We start from the raw sequence: 25,635 nt of genomic DNA, 5'->3' as shown, positions 1-25,635 counted from the left end.
CATCTACTTTAGATTTTATCTGCACACCAACTATTTCTCCATTTATGGACAAAATCTACAAAAATCAACAAGCCTCAAGAGTGCTCTTGCATGAACGTTTGACATCAAGAGGGAGTATCATACAAACTCATAGCTGGAAAACACCAAGATCTGTGTTTCTATGACCGAAATCAACACATGCATTAATTTTGATAATGGCTTGGCAAGGTTGAGCAATTGCAAAATGCAGTGGCAAACCATTTCTAAACATCTTGCTAAGAAAACTGCAGGCACTTGTCCAGGAGTCAAGACTGAATTGAAGGCATCAAAAACAAAACAAAAAGGATTGAGCATAGTACAAGGAAAGATGGTAACATGTGGTTTGGACACTGTGGTTGATTAGACAGTTTGAACTTCAAGGCTGAAGTGACTTCCACTTCCAGCACTCTTGATTCCGTTGTAATTGCTGAGTAATTAGAAATTTCTGTAAGGTACAATAGAGGAAGCCCACAGAATACAGACTTTTGGTATAGCCTAGCCACCACCGAAAATGGCCACAAAAAAGTAAGGAAGCACAGACACAATGTGCCAGTGCTGACATGCATTCCAACAGCATGGGAATCCTCTACTCAGTCCTCCCCTCCCTTCCCTTCCCCTCCCTCTCCTTCTGAAAGATGCAAATTTCCTAGCCATATTGACTCAAATGACCCATGTGGCAGGTTGGATGTAGTCGAAGTCCCTTGGATCCAACAGTGCCATCTGGTGGAAATATGGAGATGTACTTTCTGGTCTTGTCTAATCTTGCCCCTGTAATACTGGTCTCCCATTCCCCAGATCTGTTTGGCCCAAAACCTGCACTATTTTAGAAAAGTTTTGAAATTTAGCTTTTTACAATAAGCCAGGGTGATATGTGATCCTCCTTGATGGAACAGGAATGGGTCAGAATTTTCTTGTTCATATATTTTCCCAGTTTTCTTTTTCTTTCCCAGTTATTTCTTAATTTGACTGTGTTCAATGCCTTGGGTGGTCTTGATTTGGTGGTCTTATCAGTTTTTAGTGTAATAGTAGTTGTTTCCCTCACATGCAGCATCTTAGCAGAGCTTAGAACCATCCTTTAAAATAGGTTCAGAGGAAACAGTTGCCTGAACTCACTCTGTCCTCATAGATGAGGCAAGGTATTTTCCAATGTGGAGTTCCTGCTCGCATCCAAACTGAACAGATCTAAATGGGCAAATATACAGTATTTAATACAATATAGACATCAATGGAAAATTACTAGAAAGCATAACAGGGAACCATGGATGAACACCTAATTGAGCTGCTCCAATGTTTGCTGTCATATAGTGTCTGTGATCTATATAGCTTCTCTAATCCAAGGAAGTTTTCGGAGAGTGAAACTGTAGCACACCATCTGAAGAAAGATGATTGCGAAAACAATTATTTCTTCAACAGGCAGAAAAGAGCAAACTGAGTGAGAAATCAGGACAGGCTGGAGCCATTCTTCTGGGCAAGCCTAGGTGTTAGCGCGGTCTTTCCCAATCATGGCAATTTCCAGGTGTTGTACTTCAACTCCCAGAATTCCACAGCCGGCATGGCCATTGAGGAGAATTCTGGGAGGTGAATTGGCCAAGGTTGGGAAATACTGCTTTCATGGAATAGAGTAAAGAAATTAATAGAAGGATGGCAGGGAGGTAGAAGGGAGATGACTGTCTTCCACTCATGAGTATTTTTCTTTTTATAGATCTTTTTGCTTGCTTTCATACCAATGGTGGGATTCAAAATTTTTTTACTACCGGTTCTGTGGGCATGATTTGGTGGGCATAGCGTGGCTTGGTGGGCATGGTGTGTTAAGGTTACTGTAAAATATCCATTCCCACCCCACTCCAGGGGGAAGGATATTGCAAAATTCCCATTCTCTCCCCACCCCACTAACCTGCTTTCCAGCTCCGTTCTCCTGTGCAGGGCAACAAAAAAAGACCCAGCCAATCAGCTGGGACTCGGGAGGCAGAGACTAGATGGGGGTGGGGCCAGTCAGAGGTGGTATTTGCCAGTTCTCCGAACTACTCAAAATTTCCACTACTGGTTCTCCAGAACTGGTCAGAACCTTCTGAATACCACATCTGTTTCATACCTAATCACAAGATATCCCCTACATTTCAACTCATGTACCATATATTTTATTGACACAAAAGAACTACTGATGCTTCTTTGTACGTCAGCATAAAATGAAAGTTAATTTAAGGGATGCAACATGCTCTCTGTCAAGAATAAAGAAATCAGGTAACATAAGAAGAACTAAACCAAGTGTTCTTATATGTACTAAAGAGGTGGTTTCAGCTGAAATGAAGGTGGGAAGCTAATTATAATTTTTCAGAAGATGAATGGGTTTTAAAAAGGGGATGGAAGGAAGAAAAAAGAACTACACTAGAAAACATTACTAATTAAAATTACAATTAAAACTGCATTTATACCAATAAATGGTTTAAAAACCATATAGTTGCTCATGTTAGACACAACTATGGATGGCTCACAGCAATAATAAAACAATCTAAATCATAAAAAAACAAAACAAACTAAAGTAAAACTAAAATCTAAAAAAAAATCCCAATTACGTCTGCATTTTGGATGTCTATTCTGAAAGCAGAAAGCAATGTGTTGAATAGCCCTTCATTTGAATTTTGCAATGCAGTTTCATCCTCCAGAAATGTACATAGAAACTTACCTTTCCTAAGGAAAGTGAGCATAAAATGTAGATTCAGAGAAATGTTCTATACATATAGAACATCTAATGCAGAAATGCAACAAGTTATAAAATAAGCACACCGATATGTGTCCATGCTATAAATCAATGTTTTTCATCCTTGATCAGTTTAAGATATGTTGGTCTCAATATGCTGGCTGAGGAATTCTGGGAGTTGAAGTCCACATGTCTTAATGTCTCCAAGTTTGAGAAAAAGTGCTATTAAAAAACTTTATAGCATAATACACACTAAGAAAAGTTCAGTCAACCCAGGTGTGGAATGCCACTGTTGCCACTGGTTGAGGAAATGAGCCCAGGAAGATAGATATTATTTTATGAAACTCTATGTTTGCTTTTCTAGAGCACTCAAAAGATAACACTTGATCCCAATGGTGACTTTTTTTAAAATGTAAGCTTTAACTCTTCCCTTAGGCTGAACTCTCAGGCCTTAGTATCTTTTCCTTCTTATTGGAAGTTTGTCTACAGAGAGAGAAGATGAGAATCCTAATATATATGAGACTAATTTTTTTTAGTACAGGTAATGTATTTCTATCCATAGATCCATTTTTCCAGATATTCAACACTTCTTTCAGAAGGACATAAAATATACTATACGATCCCTTGATACTGTAGGAAGTTAGCACCCCTAGAAAAATGAAATATCCTAAGAAATATTAAAAAGGCAGAATATTTCCCCTAAAAAGAGAAGTAGAAGCTAAGAAGTAGAAGCTCACCCCCACCTTTGTTAATGGCCAGGCCATTAAGGCCTGGGCCAGAATATGCTACATAACAAAGGCCTCTACCAATATCACCACCTGGCCTGGGAAGATTGCATCAGCCAGCATTCTGGTGAAGCCATGTGGTCCAGACAAAGCCTACAAAGTTAGCTAAGACCCCTGCCCCTGGGAGTCTGACAGCCAATGGGATACATTTCTTACACAGGAACAGGAAACACTAAGGTGGGGCCCAACAGTGGGTATAAAACAATCGCATTCAGCATCTTGCTCCTTTTTCCTCCTCCTTTTCCTTCACCCAACATCTTGAAGCATGTGATCATCCTTTTCACTTTGGAGCTCCAAGCCATGTGGTCCTGTCCACCATTATACCATCTTTCCAAACAGCCTCCATGTTTCTAGTGTCTTTTTCCCCACTTGGAACTGAACCTAGAAGGATAATTCTTCCAACAATACAATACCATTACAGGTACCATTAGTAATATACAAGTTACCCAATAATAATAAACTTAATGACCAAAGCACCTCTTTAGATTCATCGTGTAAGAAATCTATTGAATTGAAATCAACACAACAATGGCAGCTCCTACTTAGCAGCTAGCTAAGTGTACAGCTTGCTTGGTAGCTGTGGGTCATGCTGAAGTTGCTGACTTCACAGCAGAGGGCATGAACTGTGCCAGGGGTTCAGATCTCTGACACTCTCCTCCTAGAGGAAATCTAGCAGGCCTCCAACTCCATAGCTTCCCTCTCTCATTTTGCTGACATTTGAAATTCACTGTGAGCCTTCATTGGAGGGTTTGGAGTAGTTACCTTTGACATCTACTTTACTGAAAGAGTCAGCACTGGAGGAAAAACAAATGCCTTGGCGACCACATCTTAAAAGCAAATCAAAATTATGAGAAATACGGAGGAAAAGACAACCGTTTAAAATTGCCAGACACAATGCAGATGGCAATCAACAATAAAGTATAGAACAATTAGAAAAGTGGAAAAGGTGCTGTTATATGCTCTCTCGTCCTCTCCTCAGACCTCTGGGTGCCTATATTTTCTCTTGCCAGGATTGCAGAGTCATGGTCTCTAGACATGAAGCAAAATAACAGGGCAACCAGAGGTTGTCTCGCACACAACAGCTGCAAGAACTATTGCTAGGTTTCTCCCCCACCCCCCACCCCCCCAAAAAAGGTTTTTGCATATCCAAGATTCAAAGTTCTCCTTGGACATGATTATACTTGAGTAAGCTTCCTTGTAAAATGGCATCTTATGAGCCATATCACTGGAAATAGAAAGTTAGGGGTCTTTGTATCAGAAAAGGAGTTACAGTTCAGATCACATATAGGCATTTAGCCAGGGTCAATCCTCAACGTAACTGAAGCAATTTTGATCAGAGATCAATTTGTAGACCAGAGTCAGGCAAGCTTTTGATAGCCACATTTGGAAGCATTGCTAAATTGGGAGGGTCTAAAGCATGAGGTTTTTTTAAATGTCAAGGTGATTGTACAGTGACTCAAAATAAATACAGCCCTTTGTTAATAGTTTCGTTGTGTAGTTGTAGTCACTTTCTTTCATTTTTACCCCACCCCTGCAGGGAGCCTCTGCTTATGCAATTAATGGCAGCAAAAATTCTCCAGTATCACTGCTGACCCAACTGAAAACAAACCATCCACTGGATCTTTCTGAAAGTATATACAAATTATAAAATCCTTCCATTAATTTACAGGGGTGATTAGCTTGTGGCTCCAGGGAAAAAATGCAAACCAAATTCTGTTTTTGTGGCCAAGTCAGAGGTGGTATTCAGCAAGTTCTGACCAGTTCTGGAGAACCGGTAGCGGAAATTTTGAGTAGTTTGGAGAACCAGCAAATACCACCCCTGACTGGAGATTTTATACTATCCTTCTGTGGCCCAAGCCACACCCACAGAACCAGTAGTAAAAAAATTTGAATCCCACCACTGGCCAAGTTCCTTCTAGTCATTATTACTTAAAAGTTCACAGTGCAGTTTCTCATTATTTCAGGGTGAAGCCTTAAAACTGGCATTTATTGCAACTGCACAAACAAAATCCCTCCCTACTTCTCCCCCATTTGCCTTACTTGGTGACACTGAGCCCCCCGCCATTTCAAGTAAATTGGCCACCGAGAGTTTGCATCTCTACTCTAAATGAATCACTGTCCTTTTCCTGTTAAGCTTGATGCCACATTTAAGTTTGCATTGGATAGACTTCAATATTGCCTGGGCAAAATCCACTATTATTAATTATAATCGCATAAAGGAGACAGTCCTAAGAATACTTGCAATCAAGAGAACCTTTGCCCTTGACTTGGGAGACAGACGCCTCTGCGTGTCTCACTTTTAATTGCTACTCTGGTGCCAAGCACCTAACAAAGAGCAACTTAAAACCCTCAACAACTATGAACAGAAAGCATTTTGTCTCTGGGTTCCACCCCCAGGAACAGATTGGGTTAGCAGGTGAAATCAGCCTCCCTTTACAAGCAGTGACTCAGGTACAGCCATCTCTTCCAGCTTCAGCATGAAGAGCGCCCTTGTCACTTTTGTGCTGTTTTACGGCATCAGTTATAATAATAAGATTATTGTTTAGTTGCGTGCAAAGCTCTGCTTGGCTATTCTTGTTCCTGCCTCCTCCCTAGAAACCACAACCACACTGTGCTGCACCTTTCCTCCACCAACCCCCCTCCCCCACCTTATGAGTAAACATCAAGTAGCCACATGAGGTCCCTTGAGGAAGAAGTTCCACCTCGGCCCAGAGAGAGCCGTGCAGGTAAAAGCAGACAGAGTTTGCTGGCCCTGAAAGACTTCCTCACTGACTCAGCAGCAACAAGAGAGCAAAGAGGACAGGAAACAGTGCGGAAAGGCACTTCAACAGGCTAGCTGCAACCCTTTTCTTTGCTCATTTCTGGCCAGGTTTTTTTAACCAAGAAGCAGGATGGAATGTTGGTCTACGAATGCTGGGCTAGAAGTTATTCCCTATGTTGCTTCTAGAGCAAATCTCATTCTTTTCATCTTTGTGAAGTCGTACCTGGTTCCTCAGGCACATCCACACCTTCTGGTAGTTAAAGTACAAGGCAGTAGCAAGCAACCTCAGGGTTTTCTCCTGATTTTATCTCTGGCTTTAAGAGCTGGGGTTCGGGGAATATGTCACCCCATTCAAACACACTAATAACTGAGATCAGCTGGACGTCTAGGAAGAACATTTCATTAATTATTACTCTGTAACACAGCCAGGCAATTAGTACCTTCCAGATCATGACCTCAAAATTCCACAGCAAAATGGTTAATGTTGTGAAGAGAAGCAAAGTGGTTCCCTCAAACTTCCTTTCTCACTTTTACCTTTAATTCCTCCAAAACCCCAAGAAGAAATGTGTGTGTGTGTGGGGGGGGGGGAATCAGCCAGAGCTCTTCGACCATCTTCCAAATATCACTGCATCACTGGATGATCTCCAACCCTCCAGGAGTTGCTTTATTTAGAAATCCCTAAGCATTTCTCTATAACTTATCAACAGAAATAAAAACACATGGTCCCAGAAAGCCTTCTGTATTAATGAAGTTCTGCAAAACAACCATGACAGGACAGATAGCCCAGATTTCTAGATCCCTAGAGACTTAACCTTCCCTAAGACTAATACTCCTGATGGTAAATTGCTTTTAATTTGATATGAAAGAACAAATTGAGTACACCAGATGTCACAGACATGAGAGGCAAAGGGTGGAACTGATAGATTTTTTTTCCCACTGGCTTTTTGTTTGCACCTCAAGGTAGAATAAGGAATATAGTAACATCTGTCATGGGTCTGTAAGGGAACGAAGGACCAGATGTTTACTGGTGCCAGAAATGCAGACTTTTAATAGGAATGGTTCATTCTTCAATGTATCCTGTATTGATTGGAAGGCAGACTGGGTGATATTTCAAGCAGTTATATTACAAATGCTAATAAACAATAAGAATGGGTAGAATCAGCTTGATTCATTGATTAAATGGATATCGGCTTATGTTTTGATAATAACAATATCATCTACCAAATGCAGCTTGCAGAGACATCAAAGGTCTGATAAACTGGAATTCATTTTAGTCCGAATAGTAGTATATGTAAAAGGTTGCTGAAGAGTCTGGTAAGTCAGAAAAAAAGTAAGTGGGAGGAAATAGAAGAATAAAGAATTGGTCCATTAAACATATTATTGATCCATTTTAATTCAGAATTTTAAAAAAATCAAGTACAAACATAATTCTGTATTGGTTTTTGTGCACAGTAACAAACCCCTTCCTGAAAATGAAGAAACAATTCTATATAATTTAATTTTGTTCATGAATCCTTGCTAGTTAATGGAAGTTGCATGGCTCTTAGAAAGCTTTACTTTAGAGTATTCACTTAGGTCTGGATGCAATCATCTTATATTCCATCTCTCCTGGAATGCTAAAGAATGATCAGAAAAGCCCTAACGCTTTAGGGTAGAAATGGGGCTACTACTGGCAATATTTACCCATTGCACGAACCCCACTGTAACACCTGGGAAGAGAGATTTCAAGCACAATTCTCCAGATTTCATTTGGAAGAATAAATACTGGAGATGTAAAGCAAACAGTCCTGAGTCAAAAGTACATTCCATACCTATACTAAGTTCTTTTGCAGGATCTGTAAAATTGTTTAGTCCTTCAGATGTATTTTCTGACTGTATGGCCTCATGGATATTATTTTCTTACACAGGGGCCTTGGCACACACTTACAATAGATTTGTCAGATTGTTAGAAAAAAGATTTGCTTATATTAACCTTTGTTGAGTCATGTCATCTTTATATCCATCAGAAAGACAGTGCAATTCCTCAGTACATTTTTTTAAACACAAGACCATTTCGCATTTATACCCAAAGGTGGAAAAATGCTTAGAACAGATATATTATTATTATTATTATTATTATTATTGGTTTAAACAATGAAACAAAACACCACTGCCTTTTGTTACTTGCAATGACAATGCAGAACAAACTATACATTGTCAAGAGGCTCTGATCCACCTGCAGAGATTTACTGCTGAGAATTGTTTAGTACAGGATGTGTAAAGGGCACATTAGCAATTCAACCTTGCTGTCCAAGTCAATCTCTTAAAATCTTACCTATGCTCTTGGTTGTTATTTTTTTTAAAGATACTATTTATTTCAGCAACTTATAAAAGTAAATATTTCCAAATCCCTGAAGAAAAAACTCAACACAACTGTGTTGTTAGTCATCGTGTGTCAATAGAAGCCTTGAAGATCTCTGAGGCTGTCCCACTCTGTTCCATACAATACAATACAATACATACAGCAAAGTCCATCAATCAGAGATCACACTGGACAGTGACATTTTTAGAAACCTGCCTCAACAATGTGAAGAATTTTTTTAAAAAAATTCTTGAAAACTCATGATTACGCTTCATAACCAACAGCCTTGAAGAAACAGAACTAACTAGGGGCAAAAGGACAAATGCACAAAGAAACCTGCTTCCCAAGATCAACCCCATATATATTATGACAAGTTTTAAGAATCAGTATCATTAAATCAATACCAGCTCAGTTTTCTGCACAATAATGTAAAATACAATAGTCCAGTTGCAATTTCTACTGTGCAATATCTCCTGTTTTGATGCATTTTGAAGGTCAGTTTGAGAAAAGTCATTATTTCTTATTATCCAAGTCCTACATCCAGGGACATCATAACCACAAATCCTAAGATGGCTGTCCAGGAAGCCAGCTTTCCATTGCCACTAAAAAGAAAAAAAGAAAAGGCAATCATGTTGTTGTTGGGGTTTTTTTTGCTAAGAATGACATTTTTAGAATTTATAAGACTTTAAAAAAATCTTCCTCTTGAAACTGAAAGATTTCCAAAAGTGCTCAACTAACTTCAAAAGCTTCTCTACCTTTCCTTCCATGTAAGGCAAGCTATTCATACTGCAAGAAGTAAATTGATTCTTAGATATTTATCTCTCAAAGTTTTCAGAACACCTGTGCGTTTCATATGTTTCACCACAGTATATCTACCATACAGACATATATTAATTTTGGGACTTGGCTGGAGTAACAAATTACTGTTTCCTGCTTGGATACTTCATTCTACCTTGATTCAAGACAGAACACACGCATTTTCCTTGCCTCCATGAAATGATTCTGGAATACAGTATTTGTTGATATTGGAGTACTGATATCATAATACTCAGTATCAATTTTGTGTTACTATTCAGCCATTCTACCAGAATAAATACAAAACTGAACATAGACATTGCTACCTGTGACATGACTAGGTTCACAGTTATCTCTGAAATTAAACTACTGGGTTCTACACTTGCACAGTCTACGGTTGATATAGTACTCCAAAGCCTATGATTTTCTAGCAGGAGCTTTACCTGACATTTAGCACTCATGTTTAAACTGTCAGTTCAGAAAATTATCAAATATCCTCAGACCTCAATGTGGAGGTTAGGTGGATTTTTTTGAAGTCAAGATGGCCGTTTAGAAAGTTATACATAAGCAACCACTTTTCTTTATTGAGTAAGATCAAGAATTGAAGACAGAACAGTCCTTTTAAATATGGAAGGGCCCTGCAGTGTTGGAGAGATGTGGAAGTTGCAGTACTGTAGATGTTATATAAACATTCTGCTTTGACAGCTGGTAAAGAGATTGCTACTCTGAGTGGTCTGTGCTCAATGAGAAAACTTAGACAAATCATAAGAAAGCCATTTGGTGCATTTGTGACCCATCTGACTGTGATATACTGGTAACAAAGGCTCTGGTTGTTTCCCTTCACTGCAGAAAACAAACAATTGTGTGTCCTTCCAAAATAAAGTAGTCTACTGAACATAGAATGTAATTTTTTATTTTTTTTAATTGGGTCCAGTCTGATGAAGTTGATCCTCAAACTAATGAATGTTGTAATTTTTCAGTTAATTGCAGCTCCTAGTTGCTTCAATAATGTATTCTGGATATAAGTGTAGAGCAGGGGTCCCCAAACTTGGCAATTGTAAGACTTGTGGACTTCAACTCCCAGAATTCCTTAGCCAGCTATGCTTAGCTGGCTGAGGAAATCTGGGAGTTGAAGTCAAAGTCTTAAAGTTGCCAAGTTTGGACACTTATGGTGTAGAGGGTCAACAATACAGGGCCAAAGAGGTAATTATTACCAAGTAGATTACTAATTACTGTTCAGTAGTACTGTCACTAATTATTAAATAGATTATTACTAAGCAGATAGTTATCAGTTACTAATTAGTAGTACCCTTTATTACAAATTATCGAGTTGATTATTACTAATTTCTGATTTTTACTACATACTAATTACTAAACTAAGAAAAAACAATCATTCAATTAAGTGGATTAGATTGCATTTTATTTGTAGGATTTTAAAGTTGATCAGATGCAAATGAACCAGGTTCTCACCAGATCTGTGCTTCTGGGATGATGTCATCCATCACTACATACACCATTGCTCCAGCAGCAAAAGCCAAAGCATATGGGAGGAGAGGAGAAGCTAGCGTTATGGCAAAAGCACCAAAGATGCCAGCTAGGGGCTCCACCATGCCACTTAACTGACCGTACCTGTAAAGCGAGCAGAGCAAAATGTCAGTCAAGAGACAGAGGATCTATTTCCTTCTCCACGCTATTGTTTCCCCCTCAACTGCCACCCTTTGGAGAACCCAGAGTCAATATAAGATCAGCTCTTTCCATTCCCTCTGCCAAGTTTTTCTCTGGGGTCAGGGATGTTTATCAACCATTGAAAAATAGAGAAGCTTCTCCAAGTCATTCTTGAGCAAACACCTACGAGATCACCCCTCCTTTAGAGGTGACCAAAAGCTCTGGAGGAAAGGTGAGAAGATCAGGCAGCCCCTCTCTGTTCCTCTCTCTCTCTCTCTCTCTCTCTCTCTCCTGCCTCGTGTGTAATATTCCTAATTCACCTGGTCCACTTTGTTTCTCTACAAAACTTTCAGGAGGTTATAGAGTCCACGTCACTTAGAAGATCTAAAAGTCCCAGTGAGGACCTTCACCTTCACTGCATATTTTTATACAATTGGCCTAACCCATCTAGAGGGAATTCAACTGGTGTCGTTGAACCCCTTCTCTTCACCAGAAGGTTTCCGACTAGAATAGCATGCAGATGTGTTAGCAAGTATATGGGAGAGCAATTTGAGGGCTTTGGAGAATGTGTGGTTGTTGCAGTTATTACAATTCAAGTGTATTTATGGATTTTTAAAAAATCAAAATTTCAAATCAATGCTGTTAGATTAAAACTGGAAGGGGGCAAACATTAGGAAATTAATATAACAGACCAACCAGGGAGAAATAAAGCCGCATTACAGGATGTGCATAAAGTGTAGGGAGGCATCGAGGGGTTTTTTTTGGAGGAAGCTCCTCACATGAGCTCTCAGAGGTTGATACATCGAAGTATCAGAACGTGGGCGTTATAATCAGTGTTGAAAACTGAGTATATTTTGAGCTATAATTCCCACAATTCATTGGTACTGACCATGCTGATTGGTACATTTGGAGTGTGCCCAATTCTCTGAGTTTATCACAAATATTTCCTGAGTTGGCAGTAAAAAGTAAAGCCTAGTGTGACCCAGCAGTTTATTTCATTTGTGGGCAGCAAATGCTATGAAAAAATTCTTTTGCACACGAGACTCTTCGGAGACCACAAAATTGTCTCACTGAATAAAAACTTTGAGAACTACCAAATAGTGTTTCCCTTGCATTAGAGCGATAGTATGACTCAAAGCCATTTTGATGCACTTTAGTCCTAACTATATAAAGCAGACAACAGTGAAGAGAACACAAAGAAACACTGGAGTAACAATTTGACTTGCTTACCAGAAGGCTCTCCATGGTGAAAATCCAGCCCCATGCAAGGGAAGGCTGACAGCCAGCCCTTCTGGAAAATTCTGAATGCCAATCCCAATGGCTAAATTCCTATACGAATAAAATGAAACAGATTTATATAACATTGACGTTTGTGTAAGGATGGGGGAAAGTTACAAGGATCGTCCTCTACTGGAAAAGAAATCCTTATGATTAAACACATCTCTTTAATGTCAATGTTTTTAGCCCTTGAGGCCTAATGTAATAACTAATGCTTGGCATCCAGCTCATGATTTTCATCTTCAAAGTGTTCCTCAACTTAACAATGCCTCTGGGACGCAAAGAGACATAGAAGTGGGTGGAGAGAAAACTTGTCAAAAAGAAGTAAGCTTAAAATAGCTAACTCAATTGAATTCTAAAAGCTGAAGCACACACCAAAAACACTCCCACAATGAAAGGGAAAAAAAATGGCAGCGGCACATTGTAAAATGGTAAGAAAAGTGCTGAGGCTAATGTTCCCTAATGTACACGGTGTATTTTTTCCCCCACAGGCAAAAGATACTGAGATATTGACGCTTAAACTAACCTTGCTCTTTTCTCCAAAAGTATATTTAGAGCTAAGTCATAAACATAGACAACAACATGTTGCATTCAAGAAATTCCCCATAAGATTCACTCAGAGGTGGAGAATCACAAAATTAGACAGAGTAGGCAAGAATGAAACAGTAGGAATCTGGAGCTCCTTACATTCTTAAAAGGTATATCACACTCATGAGTGTCCATATATGAATTATAAACTTTTTCCAAACACCACCAAAGAACAGAAGAATTTTCTGTGATCAAGCAAGCCACATCAATCATTCCCAAAGCTACAACAGGCCGAGATATCAAATATCTACCCCTCTTGACATAGCTCAACTCTACTTGGGCTGCATCAGTCTTCTCTCTTTAAAGAGGAAACAGTAGACGCAGCTTTGATTGACTACTTGTGATCAAAAGAAGGGGGACTTTGAAAGGGGGGGGGGTGTTCAAGGCTTTGTAGCTAGATTAAGGTTGAAGGTTTTACATTCCTGCTAAAACACAGCTTTACATATCACTTTATTTAAACAAAAATAGAATAAAAGCTGTTTTGACCACAATTGGCCCTTCTGCATGACTTTCTGTATCCACCTTCTGTAATATGGTTTTGGTATATATTTTGCCTAGATAATTGTTGGTTTGTGAGGGTTTTTTGTTTTGTTTTTGTTAAGACAGAATTGAATGGACTGCATGTCACTGCAATTTCTCAAATCTGATGTCTTTGACATTCTAGGTTTAACATCCCTTTTCGTTCAATACAAATTTGCATTCTTGGACTGGAGGAAAGTGCACAACCTTCATCATTGTAACGAGGAGTACAGTATTTGTATTCTTAAAAGTAGAAGGTAATATGGGTACACTCAGAAAGTGAGAAAAGTATTGGTGGCAATGCTTAACAGACAAAGGCTGGGATATTTGAAAACAGAATGTACACATATGCCTTTGAAAATAAATCACCCACTTACTTTATGACTTATATCTTCTAATTTGTCTGTTGAATATACAGGCTTAATAAAATAAGGGCAAATGTATTGCCTGGGTTTGAAATCTAATAATATGTAAACAAATATAATGGCTACAACGTACTGTACAATAAGCTTCTTAAAGTTGTTATTGTACTGTAAACATGAAGTAACTGATTACAACTAATAACTATTTTTAAAAAGACAACTGACCAATGTTGACATGTCAGGATCTAACAGTTCATCTATTAAGTGCTTAACTGCCAATGAGTAGAAACATGATTTTTCTAGGAATGTCAAACCACCAAGATTTAATTGTCCTTAAAATAGACATGTAGCTTTGAATTTGAACAAGTTTCATCTGAAGAGGTAAGAAGAGAGCAATGTGGTTATGTAGACGCAATATTGAATTTTAATGTGAGAAATCTAGATTGTAATCTCTTTCCAACCACAAAGCTCACTGGGTGGGCTTGGGCAAATCACAATCTCTGCAGAATCTATGTTACTGGCTTACTGAAAGGATAAATGAACAAAGAATTGCAAAGTGCTTTATGTACATAAAATGTACCTGCCCTTTGCTTTCCATCACCAGTAGTGCCTTGTACCCTTTTCACTGCCTCTATTCTTCAGGGGAGCTCAGTTTTGGCAGCCATTACACAATATCACTTGTGTCTAAACATGTTATGTTAAAAAAAAATTGGAAGCCAAGAATGGGTTATTAATAATCATTAGGTGAACAGATGGATCACTCAGGTAAAAAGAACAGAAGAGGGAAAGCAAGAATAGATTTCTCAGTCATATCTCTACAAATATTAATATGCAATCTGGAGACAAGTATTTTCTTGTAACACAACAATCATGCTATTTATGATTTAGCTGTGATTATGTCCCCATATCCCTCACAATCAATTTTTCATCACATTTTTTTTGCTTCTAAAACTGTAACAAGATATATTTTAAAAACCAATTCTTGGAAAGAAAATGATTGTACTTGGAATAATAAAATGTTACTTCCCTATAGGTATTTTCCAAGAAAGAGTCAGGGGATTAAAAGTAGCTAAATTCTAAAAGGTTACAGACAAAATGTTGAGTGAATCAGCCCGATTGTTCTCACAGAACAGAAGGGTGTATTAATAAGAAGTCAGCTTTACCAGCAAATGTTTGAGTTTCATTCCATTCCAGCATCGGTGGTATAGGAGAAAAAGAGCGCCTGTTACATTACGTGCTTGGCATGGATGCTGTTGAATGAATGCTTATGAAACTGGGGCCACTTGCTCTACGGTGGGATGCCTGCCTGCAAAATTTTTCTAAAATGGAATTTTGAAGGAAACTTAAGCTCCTCTTCTTGAGTTTCCTTGTTGGGTGATGGAATTTGCTGCTCTCAAGCATGAAGGATTAACAACGCCAGAGGGCAGGCTCCAGATGAGAGTGGTGCAAACCTTTCTCTTCTCTCCAAGGCTCTACCTACAAGGCTCAGTCATGCCCTATAGTAACCCCTCTTACGCCACACACGCTTACAGTATCATTTCAGTCCAAGTAACCTAAGCCAAGCGCCATTCAAAACCCAACCAGGTTACACCTACGATAATGTTGAAAGGTTAGCACAGTTGCCTTTCCTAAAGGCATCTTCTGTGCAACTTCTGCCTGTGTAGGCTTGCCCCATTCTCCTGACTGGACGGCCAGGTCTTTACAGTACATATATTATTTGGGATATGGCAGAGTTATACTTGAATGAAAGGAGCAGGCCAGTAAGATTTCACAATCTCACTTAGCAGCATCTACACTTAGCATCAAAAGGAAACAATAGCAGATTTTAACTGAGCTCATGTGTGCAGGCAGCTGTGTTATATAAAGGGCATGCTTTTTCCTGTTCTTCAGAAAATTGTGAATGGGAAAACTGATAGAAAAGTTGAGTTCTGGGGCAGTCTCTGACACATATTGGTTTGCGTGATGTGCTGACTGAAAAGAAATGCCACCTATGAGTACAGAACAGATCCACTTATATATCTTAGGTATTGTGCAGTAGCTGGATTCATCACTAGGCAGCCACCAGCAAGCACTAGGAGCAATTATCTCCATCTTTGGTGGCTTTAGGGATTTAGAGCCTGGGGGAGGTTACCCCTCTGAAACATGGAGCTGAAAAACAGCAGGGCTTCCTCCTATGCCCTCTGTTTTTCTCCCTTACCAAGAGCCTCCCATCTCTTCACAAAGAGGGGCTTCATTCTTCAGACAGAGAAAACGCAACAGCTGCAAGAGAGACCCTTTCTGACAGATTAAACTCTTGCTTCCTATTAGCAAAACCAGACTTGGGATGGAAAGGTGGGGGGATCACTCCCTGTTGCTTAGCTTTTTAATAGCTGACAGAAAGGAGGAGGCCGGGATAAACTGATGAGAATCAAGGGAAGAAGGGAGAGGAGGGAAAAATCATATTTTCAAGAAAACAGGGAAGCCGCTATCTCCACGCTCCCCTCCTCCCTTGCCTCTCCTTAGTACAAAACAGCTATTACTAGCTCCAACCACAACAAACTAATGAGTGGGAGAGAGAAATGTGAATGGAAGAGGCTGTGCTAAAGCAAACCACAGACTGCCACTTTCCCCTACCAGAAGGCAAAGCCTGTCTTGACCTTGCTCTAGTTATTGCCTTCAAAAGAAAAAGAAAGAGCAATTAGGTGAATCTTTGTTTTGGTTTGTCCTGTAGAGAAAGGATGGGTTAGTTAGGTGATGATGACTGAACGGGGAAACAAAAGGAACTAGGCAAAAGCTGAGCTAATTATATGCATTAAACATCTTGATGAAATAGGGAATCAAACAATGCCTATTCTTCTTGGTTTTACTTTTGAATGGAAAATACATTTGTGCAAGGCAGTGTTTCTTTTCTTGACTTTCAGGGAGTGTCTGATAATTGCAAACGATGGCATGTTCAAATGGAACTGCCATTGGAATTTACAAACACTCTTGAAATATGGAATTGCCAACATTTAAAGTCCCATTTACTGCCAGTATTCTGGACGTTTGGAAAGAATTTATCTGTGGCTGTTAGTCCAAAATACCATCAGGCTCTATGTCTCTTTTCCATGCTAGCTAACCACACCCAAATTACAAAAGCTACCAATAAGCCAAATCTGTTGTTAGAACAGAATATATTTCATTGTAAAAAGAATAAAGAGCCAGATGCTGAAGCTAAATGAAGCACATTTTCTTAAGTCCAACAGCACAAGATTAAGCAGAACTCACAAAAATAGAAGCATAAAAATATGAGGGTGAAGGATCTGTCTTAACTTGGGAGTAGCAAAAGAAGGTCTCTGGAATCGCTCTTTAGTGATCCAGGATCCAGGTAGGGCCTTTCTTCCGACAGAGCATCTGAAGAAGGTGAGACACTCCTTGGCATTAACAAAGCCATATAATTGTTTCAATGATCTCTTTGCAAACATCCCTTCCTCGTGGCTATTCAGTTCACAACATGAGGTAGGATCTTCAGCCTGTTCTTTAAAATGTTTCCCGGGAAATCACTATTAGGACAAAGTTCTTAGAAATTAATAATATTAGAGAGTCCATCTTTTCGAACCCATGTTTTAGAAAGAGGGTTCTAGCAAACGTTGGCATTAGTCTTTATGTCATCTAGTAATGTTCCATTCCATGAAGCTCCTTAAGACTGGATAGCAGCATTAAAGAAGGAGCCACTGCACTGCTAGAGACTGCTCTGCCCCCATGATAGCAACTGAGAACTCCTTCTGGGGTCAACAATCACTATCACTGTAACTCTACTAGCTCTTGAAATTTAATTAGGGTTGAATAGAACCTATTTATTAATTTGGAAGATAGGTTTGTGGAATTAGTATTCATGCATTTTTAAACCACATTGAAAAGTGCAATATCAGTTTCTTCAGAGGATGTGTGACTGGAAAATGGAATCTTGGTTTCTTTATTGTTTTAATAGTGTGTGTGTGTGGGGGGGGAATCCTATTGTTAGAGTCTTTTGACTCTTAAAAGGCCACAGTACTTTTTACCAAAGGTTAAAAAGGGTTTCCTTAAGCCTAGAAACCAATACCCTACTACAAAAACATTTGGCATCAAAAATTACTTTGTTCTTGTAGGCTTGTTCTCTGATGTATGGGATGTCTTATTTATTTAAATACTTTGAACCTGTGCTGTAACATACATTTCAGATTGAGAGTACCATTAAAAAAAATTCAATGCCATTATCGTAGCCTTTTAAAAATATAGTGGCTGGCATTGAATTTCCTAGGAATTAATCTGGGTATGAAATGGCATTATTGCCAATTTCCTGGATTTCCATAACTGGGTTTGTAATATTAAGAAGCTGCTCCCTTGGTCCTTTGCATAACATGCAACTCCAATGATGGGAAAAAGAAAGGTGTTCTGTTTATAGTTGTATACAAAAGCATGTTAATCTTGGAGGGGGGGAGGGAAATCTCTTGTGATGGTGGTGTGTTCAATGCAGTGAAGAAGGTTTCTGTCTAAAACGCCAGAACAAGAACTTTTTTGTGATTGGTGCTATGTAAATACCATCTGTTCATTTTATGATTGCTTCTTAACTCTGCACAAGGGAAGATCACAACTCCACCAAAGTTTTATGGAAAACAAAAGATCCATTATGAAGAACTACGAAGAAACTCTTTGAAGGCTCCCTCACATGGCAGGGAAAGGAAATGGACACTATTTTAAAAAATTCATCACCCACCCACCCCCACACACACTGCACATACCAAAATCCCAGTGTCATAATATAAACAGCATTACAATACAAAAGCAGCAGCATTTTATGAAATTGCACAATGTGATGTTCACACTTCTAAAACCGCAAACACCACCTTGAAAAGAACAGCTGCCAACTGAATTCATGAGTTTATTAACACCAGGGAGACAGGAAAACAATTCAGACATTAGAAAACAGATGCAAACTCTGAATAAGAACAACACAGAAAAGGAAGAACAGCATCTAAATGAATAAATAACATGTGGACAGCTTTATAAAGTTATTCCAGAGATATAAAAGTATATCTTTATCAATATCATTAGTTCAACTCGAAAGGTATAAGATAATTTTGGTCTCCATGCATCACTCAATTGTTTCCTCTGCAGATTGTGTTTTATTTCTGAATACTCCCATTTCCTCTTACTCAACATCCAACTAGGCATGATATGCAAAAAGTCACATTTCACAGTATTAGACATCTGACCTGCAATGGTATTTATTAATTAATTAAGATGGCGAATTTCAAATTTTGCACATGCCAGGAAAATTGCATTCAACACTGCAATCTGATCAGGACAATGTTGATCCATAACACACTCCCTACGTTTCCTTATGACTACAGCAAACAAGTAGGGAGACAAGTAGCAAGCAATAAGAAAGAAGCCTTTCAACCTGAGGTGGTATTCAACCAATTCGCACCTATTTGGGTGACTGGTAGAAGTTATTTGGCGTGGGTCGCTGAACTGGTGGCGACCCCTGGCTGGCCATGCCCCCAACCCGGTCACTGGGTCTCTCACTTGTCCCAACGCTCTCCTAGCTTTCCGTTCCCCACATCCTCTTTCTCCCTTGGGGAGGAAGAAAGGCATGGACGCTGCAAGTATCGCTTTCCCTGTGTGAGTTAAAGTGCCTGGAATGAGAGGGAGAATCGAGCCTTGGAGCACTTTTGCAAAAGAAATGCATTTTGAAGCAGGTCCTTTAAATCTTCTCCAAGGATTCCCCATGGACGCTGCAAGTATCACTTTTCCCTTGTGAGTTAAAGTGCCTGGAGTGAGAAGGAGTGCTGTCTGACAGAGGGGGTAGGGGAATCCACTCCAGCCTTGGAGAAATTTAAAGGAGCTGCTTCCAAAATGCATGTCTGTTAAGCTACAAAAGTGCTCCGTGTGTGTGTGTGTGTGTGTGTGTGTGTGTATGAGAGAGAGAGAGAGAGAAAAGAAAGAAAGAAAGAAAGAAAGAAAGAAAGAAAGAAAGAAAGAAAGAAAGAAAGAAAGAAAGAAAGAAAGAAAGAAAGAGAGAGAAAGAAAAAAAATAGGGAGAGAGAGAGAGAGAAAAAGCCCTGTGCTATTATTTTTAATTGTTCCATTATTTATCACGTGTTAATATTTTACACTGTCCCTACACCTAGAGTGACTTTTCTGCCTTTCTTTTGCCCAGGGCTACCACATATTTTTCAGGGTTTACATGCATTCAGTGTCAATAGTCCAGAGCATAAAATACACATGTTTAACAAGAGTTGAAAGGGACCTTAGAAGTCTTCTAGTCCAACCCCCAGGCAAGAAAACTGAGGATGCTAAACTCTGAGTAGAACTCCTGGGAAAGGTGTCAGAATAATACTTAGAAGGGACCTTGGGGTGAACCCTATACCATTTCAGAGAAATGGCTGTCCATTCTTTTCTTAAAAACTTCCAGTGATTGAGCACCCAGAACTTCTGGAGACAGGCAGTTCCACTGGTTAATTGTTCTCACTGTCAGAAAGTTTCTCCTTAGTTTTAGGTTGCTTCTCTCTGTTCAGTTTCCATCCATTGCTTCTTGTTTGCATTCTGCTTCTTTGGAAAATATATTGTCCCCCTTTCTTTGTGGCAGCCCCTTAAAAGCCTGTTGCCTATCACACTCTTGGCATGTGTGCCATTTCCTCCTTTCAGTGGTCCATGAAAGTACATCTATAGTAGCAGATTTAAACAGATTTAACAGATAATCAGAGTTGGAAGGGAGCTTGTAGGTCATCTAGTCCAACCCCCCGCCCAAGCGGGAGACCCTACACCATTTCTGACAAATGGCAGTCCAATCTCTTCTTGAAAGTCTCAAGTTATGGCGCTCCCACAACTTCCGAGGGCAAGCTGTTCCATTGGTTGATTGTTCTCACTGTCAGAAAGTTTCTCCTTATTTCCAGGTTAAATCTCTCCTTGTTCAGTTTCCTTCCATTATTCCTTGTCTGGCCTTCGGGTGCTTTAGAAAATAGCTTGACCCCCTCCTCTCTGTGGCAGCCCCTCAAATATTGGAAGACCGCTATCATGTCTCCCCTGGTCCTTCTCTTTACTAGACTAGCCAAGCCCAGTTCCTGCAACCGTTCGTTGTATGTTTTAGCCTCCAGTCCCCTAATCATCCTACTTGCTCTTCTCTGTACTCTTTCTAGAGTCTCAACATCTTTTTTATAATGTGGTGACCAAAACTGGATGCAGTACTCTAGGTGTGGTCTTACTAAGGCTTTATAGAGTGGTATTAGTACTTCCTTGATCCTGATTGTATCCCTCTGTTAATACAACTTAGGATTGCATTAGCTTTTTTGGCGGCTGCTGCACACTGCTTGCTCATATTTAGTTGGTTGTCCACTAAGACTCCAAGATCCCTCTCACAGTTACTGCTATTGAGCCTGGTTTCACCCAGTCTATATGTGTACCTTTGTTTTTTCTTGCCTAAGTGTAGGGCTTTACTTTTCTCTACATTGAATTTCATTTTGTTAGATATGGCCCAGTGTTCTACTCTGTCAAGATCCATCTGGATCTTGAACCTATCTTCTTGGGTGTTAGCTATTCCTGTCAGCTTAGTATCATCTGCAAATTTGGCAAGTTCCCCTTCTATTCCCTCATCTAAGTTGTTAATGAAGATATTGAAGAGTACTGGGCCTAAGACGGAACCTTGTGGCACCCCACTGCTTACTTCCCTCCATGTAGACTTAGATCCATTTAGGACTATTCGTTGAGTACGATTTGCCAGCCAGATGCAAGTCCATTTAGTGGGGATGCTATCTATTCCACTTTTTTCTAGCTTACTAAGAAGTAGATTGTGGTCTACTTTGTCGAATGCTTTGCTGAAATCTAAATATATTATGTCCAGAGTATTTTGCTGGTCTACTAATTTAGTCACTGTGTTGAAGAATGAAATAAGATTGGTTTGGCATGATCTGTTTTTAACAAACCCATGCTGACTGCTAGTTATTACTTTACTTGTTTCTAGATGTTGGCAGATCTGTTTCTTTATTATCTTTTCCAGTATCTTCCTGGGTATTGATGTTAGGCTGATTGGTCTATAGTTTCCTGGGTCTGGTTTTTTTTCCTTTTTTGAAGATGGGAACCACATCAGCTCTTTTCCAGTCCTCTGGTAGTTCCCCAGTGCTCCAGGATTTTTGAAAGATATAGTGCAGGGTTCTGAGATGACCTCTGCCAGCTCCTTTAAAACTCTGGGATGTAATCCATCAGGCCCTGGTGATTTGTCTTCATAAGATCAGACAGGTGTTCTCTTACTATTTTTTTTTTTTTTTGCTTATTTTAACTTTTATTTCTGGCCTGTCTTTTACAGTTATGTTTTTGGTGGGTTGAGCTATAGTTTCTTTTTGCGTGAAGACAGAGGCAAAGAATGAGTTAAGCAGTTCTGCTTTCTCTCTGTTGCCTATTACTTTCTTGCCATCTTCTCTCTTTAGTGCACCGACTGTTCCCTTGATTTTTTTCTTGTTATTTATAGGTTGGAAGAAACTTTTTTATTATCTTTGATAATAAAATAAAAAAGGTGAACAACATTTTTACAGAACTATAGATAAGTTGAGGCTGGGTGACAAGGAATGGCTGGGAGGGGAGGGGCCAGGTGAGGCACCCCTTGATGTGAGTGACATTGAGTTGGCCACGCCCACCCAGTCACATGACTACCAAGCACACCCAGTCACATGACCAAGCCATACCCACCCAGTCACATGACCACCAAACCACAACCACCCAGTCACATGACCACCAAGCCACGCCCACCAAATAAGCCACACCCACGGAACTGGTAGTAAAAAAATTGAATCCTACCACTGCTTTCAGCAATCCTGCTACTGAGGCAGGTGAGCTTTTAAAGAATTGAACATTCTTTACAAAACCTCAGGCATAAGAAATCTGACTATATTTGGTGGCTGGCATGCAAGAATGAAGAATCAGGTGGAATGTCATCTCCATTTGCTGCGTCTTTTACCATCTAAATCATGAAGTCCCAGGGCTAATGGCCCTGTAAAATAATAGAGGAGAAAATGTCAGGCATCTTCTGTTGCCAAATGAGCTGTCCTTCTCCCAAGAGGCCAGTAGGTCACCTGTCTTCTGAGGAAGACCAATAGGACCATACATCACAGATCACTATTTAACAACCATAAGACATTAAGAATGATGCCCAGAGCTGTTGCTTCTTCTTCTTCTTCTTCTTCTTCTTCTTCTTCTTCTTCTTCTTCTTCTTCTTCTTCTTCTTCTTCTTCTTCTTCTTCTTCTTCTTCTTCTTCTTCTTCTTCTTCTTCTTCTTCTTCTTCTTCTTCTTCTTCTTCTTCTTCTTCTTCTTCTTCTTCTTCTTCTTCCTCCTCCTCCTCCTCCTCCTCCTCCTCCTCCTCCTCCTCCTTCCTCCTCCTCCTCCTCCTCCTCCTCCTCCTCTTCTTCCTCTTCTTCCTCCTCCTCTTCCTCAAAAGAGGGTCACAGCTCCATTTTGCTTCCCCCTGAAAACCAGGTAAGAAGAAGCATCAACCCATGAATCCTGAACAACTAAGGACTATTGGTTTAATTTATTTTACAGATTATATATTTATTATTTTGTTCAATTTGCATACTGCCCAACTCTCAAGAAGTCAAGAAAACATAAAACAATAGAAACAATACAACAACAACAACAACAACAACAACAACAGCAAAGATGGCACAACAAGCACAAAAAAAGCTGGGGTCATCACTGCTTCAAATAGGCAATATCCTCCTAGCAAAAGCCAGGTCTTCATTACCCTTTGAAACTTCAATAGGATGGAAATCTCCAAAATTGTGGAAGGACTCCATTCCAGAAGGCATGGGGGGGGGTGTATCCAACAGATGGCATTATTTAATCCATCCCTTCTGGATCAATTCAGCTGGGCAGAAAAAAGATAGGAGCATTGCTACTTCTTTCTATCTGAGTAGAGGGCAGGCAAGCAAAAGGGCTGGTGGCTGAACAGGCTTTTCTCAAGAGTTGGATGAGGTTGCTGTATGGTTTAAATGGAAGGTGAGGCTTTCAGGAGGCCCACCCTATGCATCCCATACATTGATACAGATAGTCCCCAACTTGCAACCTAATTGAGCCTGAAATTATAGTTGTAAATCATGCTGGTCATTAAGTGAGTCATCCTGTGGCTTTACCCAATTTTACTACCTTTTTTGTGGTGTTTGTTAAGTGAAAGTGGCATGTTGTTAAAGAATCCATTGTCCACAATGGCCATTTTTGGCCAGAAACTGGAAGTAAATGCCTATTTTCAGCAAAAAAAAAAAAAGTCATAAATTATGGTGTTGTGACTGTGGCATGCTGCAAATGCCTATATATAGGATCACATGACCCGGAGGAAGCAAAGGGAAACTGTAGGAACTTTGAATCCTGGTCTTAAGTAGCCCTGGAGAATCGTAACAGTTGCTAAGTGATCTGTCATAAGCTGAGGACTACCTGTATGCAGTTTATTCTGCAAAGAGCATCCTAAAACTAGCAATAAATTTTAATATTTGATCATATTTAATAACTAGCAAGCAATTTTAAAAATGCTGCAATGGACCTACAACCTATGATACCACATTGGCTAACCTATTTTAAATGTGAAACCTGCCAAAATCAAAACTATCAGCGGTAATTCAAGTTTCCTGCTTTTAAAATGTTCAAATTAAATCAGCAAGGTCAATGCAAAAATGAACTCATATTTTTATAATCACTCCCACCCCAGACAGCTCAGGAATGAACTACTGTAAAATACTCTACATGCTGTGGTATGTCCATGTGATGCCACTGCTCCCTGAGCTGCAGTTGCATTCCAGGTGCAATTCAAGGTGCTAGTTCTCACTACATGCAATAGGCCCTGGCTATTTGAGGGACTGCCTCTTTCCAATTGCTTTTGCTTGCCCGGTGAATCAGAATTGCACTGATGGAATGCAATACCTTCAACTGGTATTGCATTCCAAATGCAGTTCAATCCAAACTCTCCAATTAAGCCACTGGGACTTTCTCCCAGCACCCACCTTCTGGAATAACCTCCCTGCCACATGTAGACATACTTAGTTGCTACCCTGATGACATTCAGGGTAGTAATGGTTTCCCATCCTGATGACATTCAGAAAGTCATTGAAACATTTAGCTGTTCTCCTAGGCTTTCAAGCAGCATGCTGGTTGAACCCTTGTACGATGTTTTTATTGCTAGTTTGTCTTGTAGATTCTATCTTCCATTTCCTTTTTTAAAATGTTCTCTTTTAGAAGGTAAACTGGAGATGGGCAGTCTTTAAATTGTAACTAACCACCCCCCCAATACAAAAAAAAGAAGAAGTTTGGTTTTGAAATTCTCATGTAAGAATCTAAATGTCAACCTTAGAAATTATAGAGGTTACCTATGCTGCAGCAATGTGATATCATTAAATGGTTTAAAATAAATAGTCAATCTTCAATTTAAGTAAGACTGGTAAAAGTCCCATTTAGTGGGTCATTGTGAGCATATGGGTACAACGTTAATTCTTGCAACTTTTGTAAAAATGTAACATTTCTTCAGACCACAATTGATTTAGAAATTTAATCATCAACAGTCTTGATTTTATGATTACAGCCTGTAGGGCAGTAATTAAGTAAATGCTTTTTAAAGAAATGGTGTAGTAATAAATAATAAATTCTTCTTCAAAGCAAGCTTGATTCCTGGTGATTTTAAAGTCACCTCCATGAGGAGCTTTTGATTTCTTTTTGGGTACAGTGTACATATGGTTTGTCCTTAGAAGTCCAGAAAGTGTCTTTAATTGTCCAGGTTCCCCAATTGTCCCCACCCCAATTTAGTTATTCAGGTACCATCCAGGTCCAATCATATAGATTTAGAGCCCAG

At 39.5% G+C, this 25,635-nt stretch overlaps 1 protein-coding gene across 6 annotated transcripts in view; it reads right to left on the bottom strand.

Moving 5' to 3' along the window:
• Positions 1 to 7,638: 7,638 nt before the first annotated feature.
• Positions 7,639 to 25,635, bottom strand: part of SLC39A11 (solute carrier family 39 member 11) — a 404,063-nt gene continuing 386,066 nt past the window's right edge. For all 6 annotated transcript variants that reach the window (XM_087956042.1, XM_087956043.1, XM_026675802.2 and 3 more), the window contains 3 exons: positions 12,294 to 12,392; positions 10,869 to 11,027; positions 7,639 to 9,205 (listed from right to left, as the gene is read on the bottom strand). In XM_087956042.1, the coding sequence (XP_087812168.1) occupies positions 9,127 to 9,205; positions 10,869 to 11,027; positions 12,294 to 12,392 (337 nt within the window). In that variant the 3' untranslated portion in view covers positions 7,639 to 9,126. The remainder of the gene's footprint in view (positions 9,206 to 10,868; positions 11,028 to 12,293; positions 12,393 to 25,635) is intronic.

This window comes from Notechis scutatus, chromosome 2 (genome assembly GCF_049901735.1).
Source record: "Notechis scutatus isolate UNSWTSFEM ecotype Mainland chromosome 2, rNotScu1.2, whole genome shotgun sequence".
Taxonomy (NCBI): domain Eukaryota; kingdom Metazoa; phylum Chordata; class Lepidosauria; order Squamata; family Elapidae; genus Notechis; species Notechis scutatus.
Note: the sequence above shows the minus strand (reverse complement) of the source record. Positions and strands in the feature narration are given on the sequence as shown.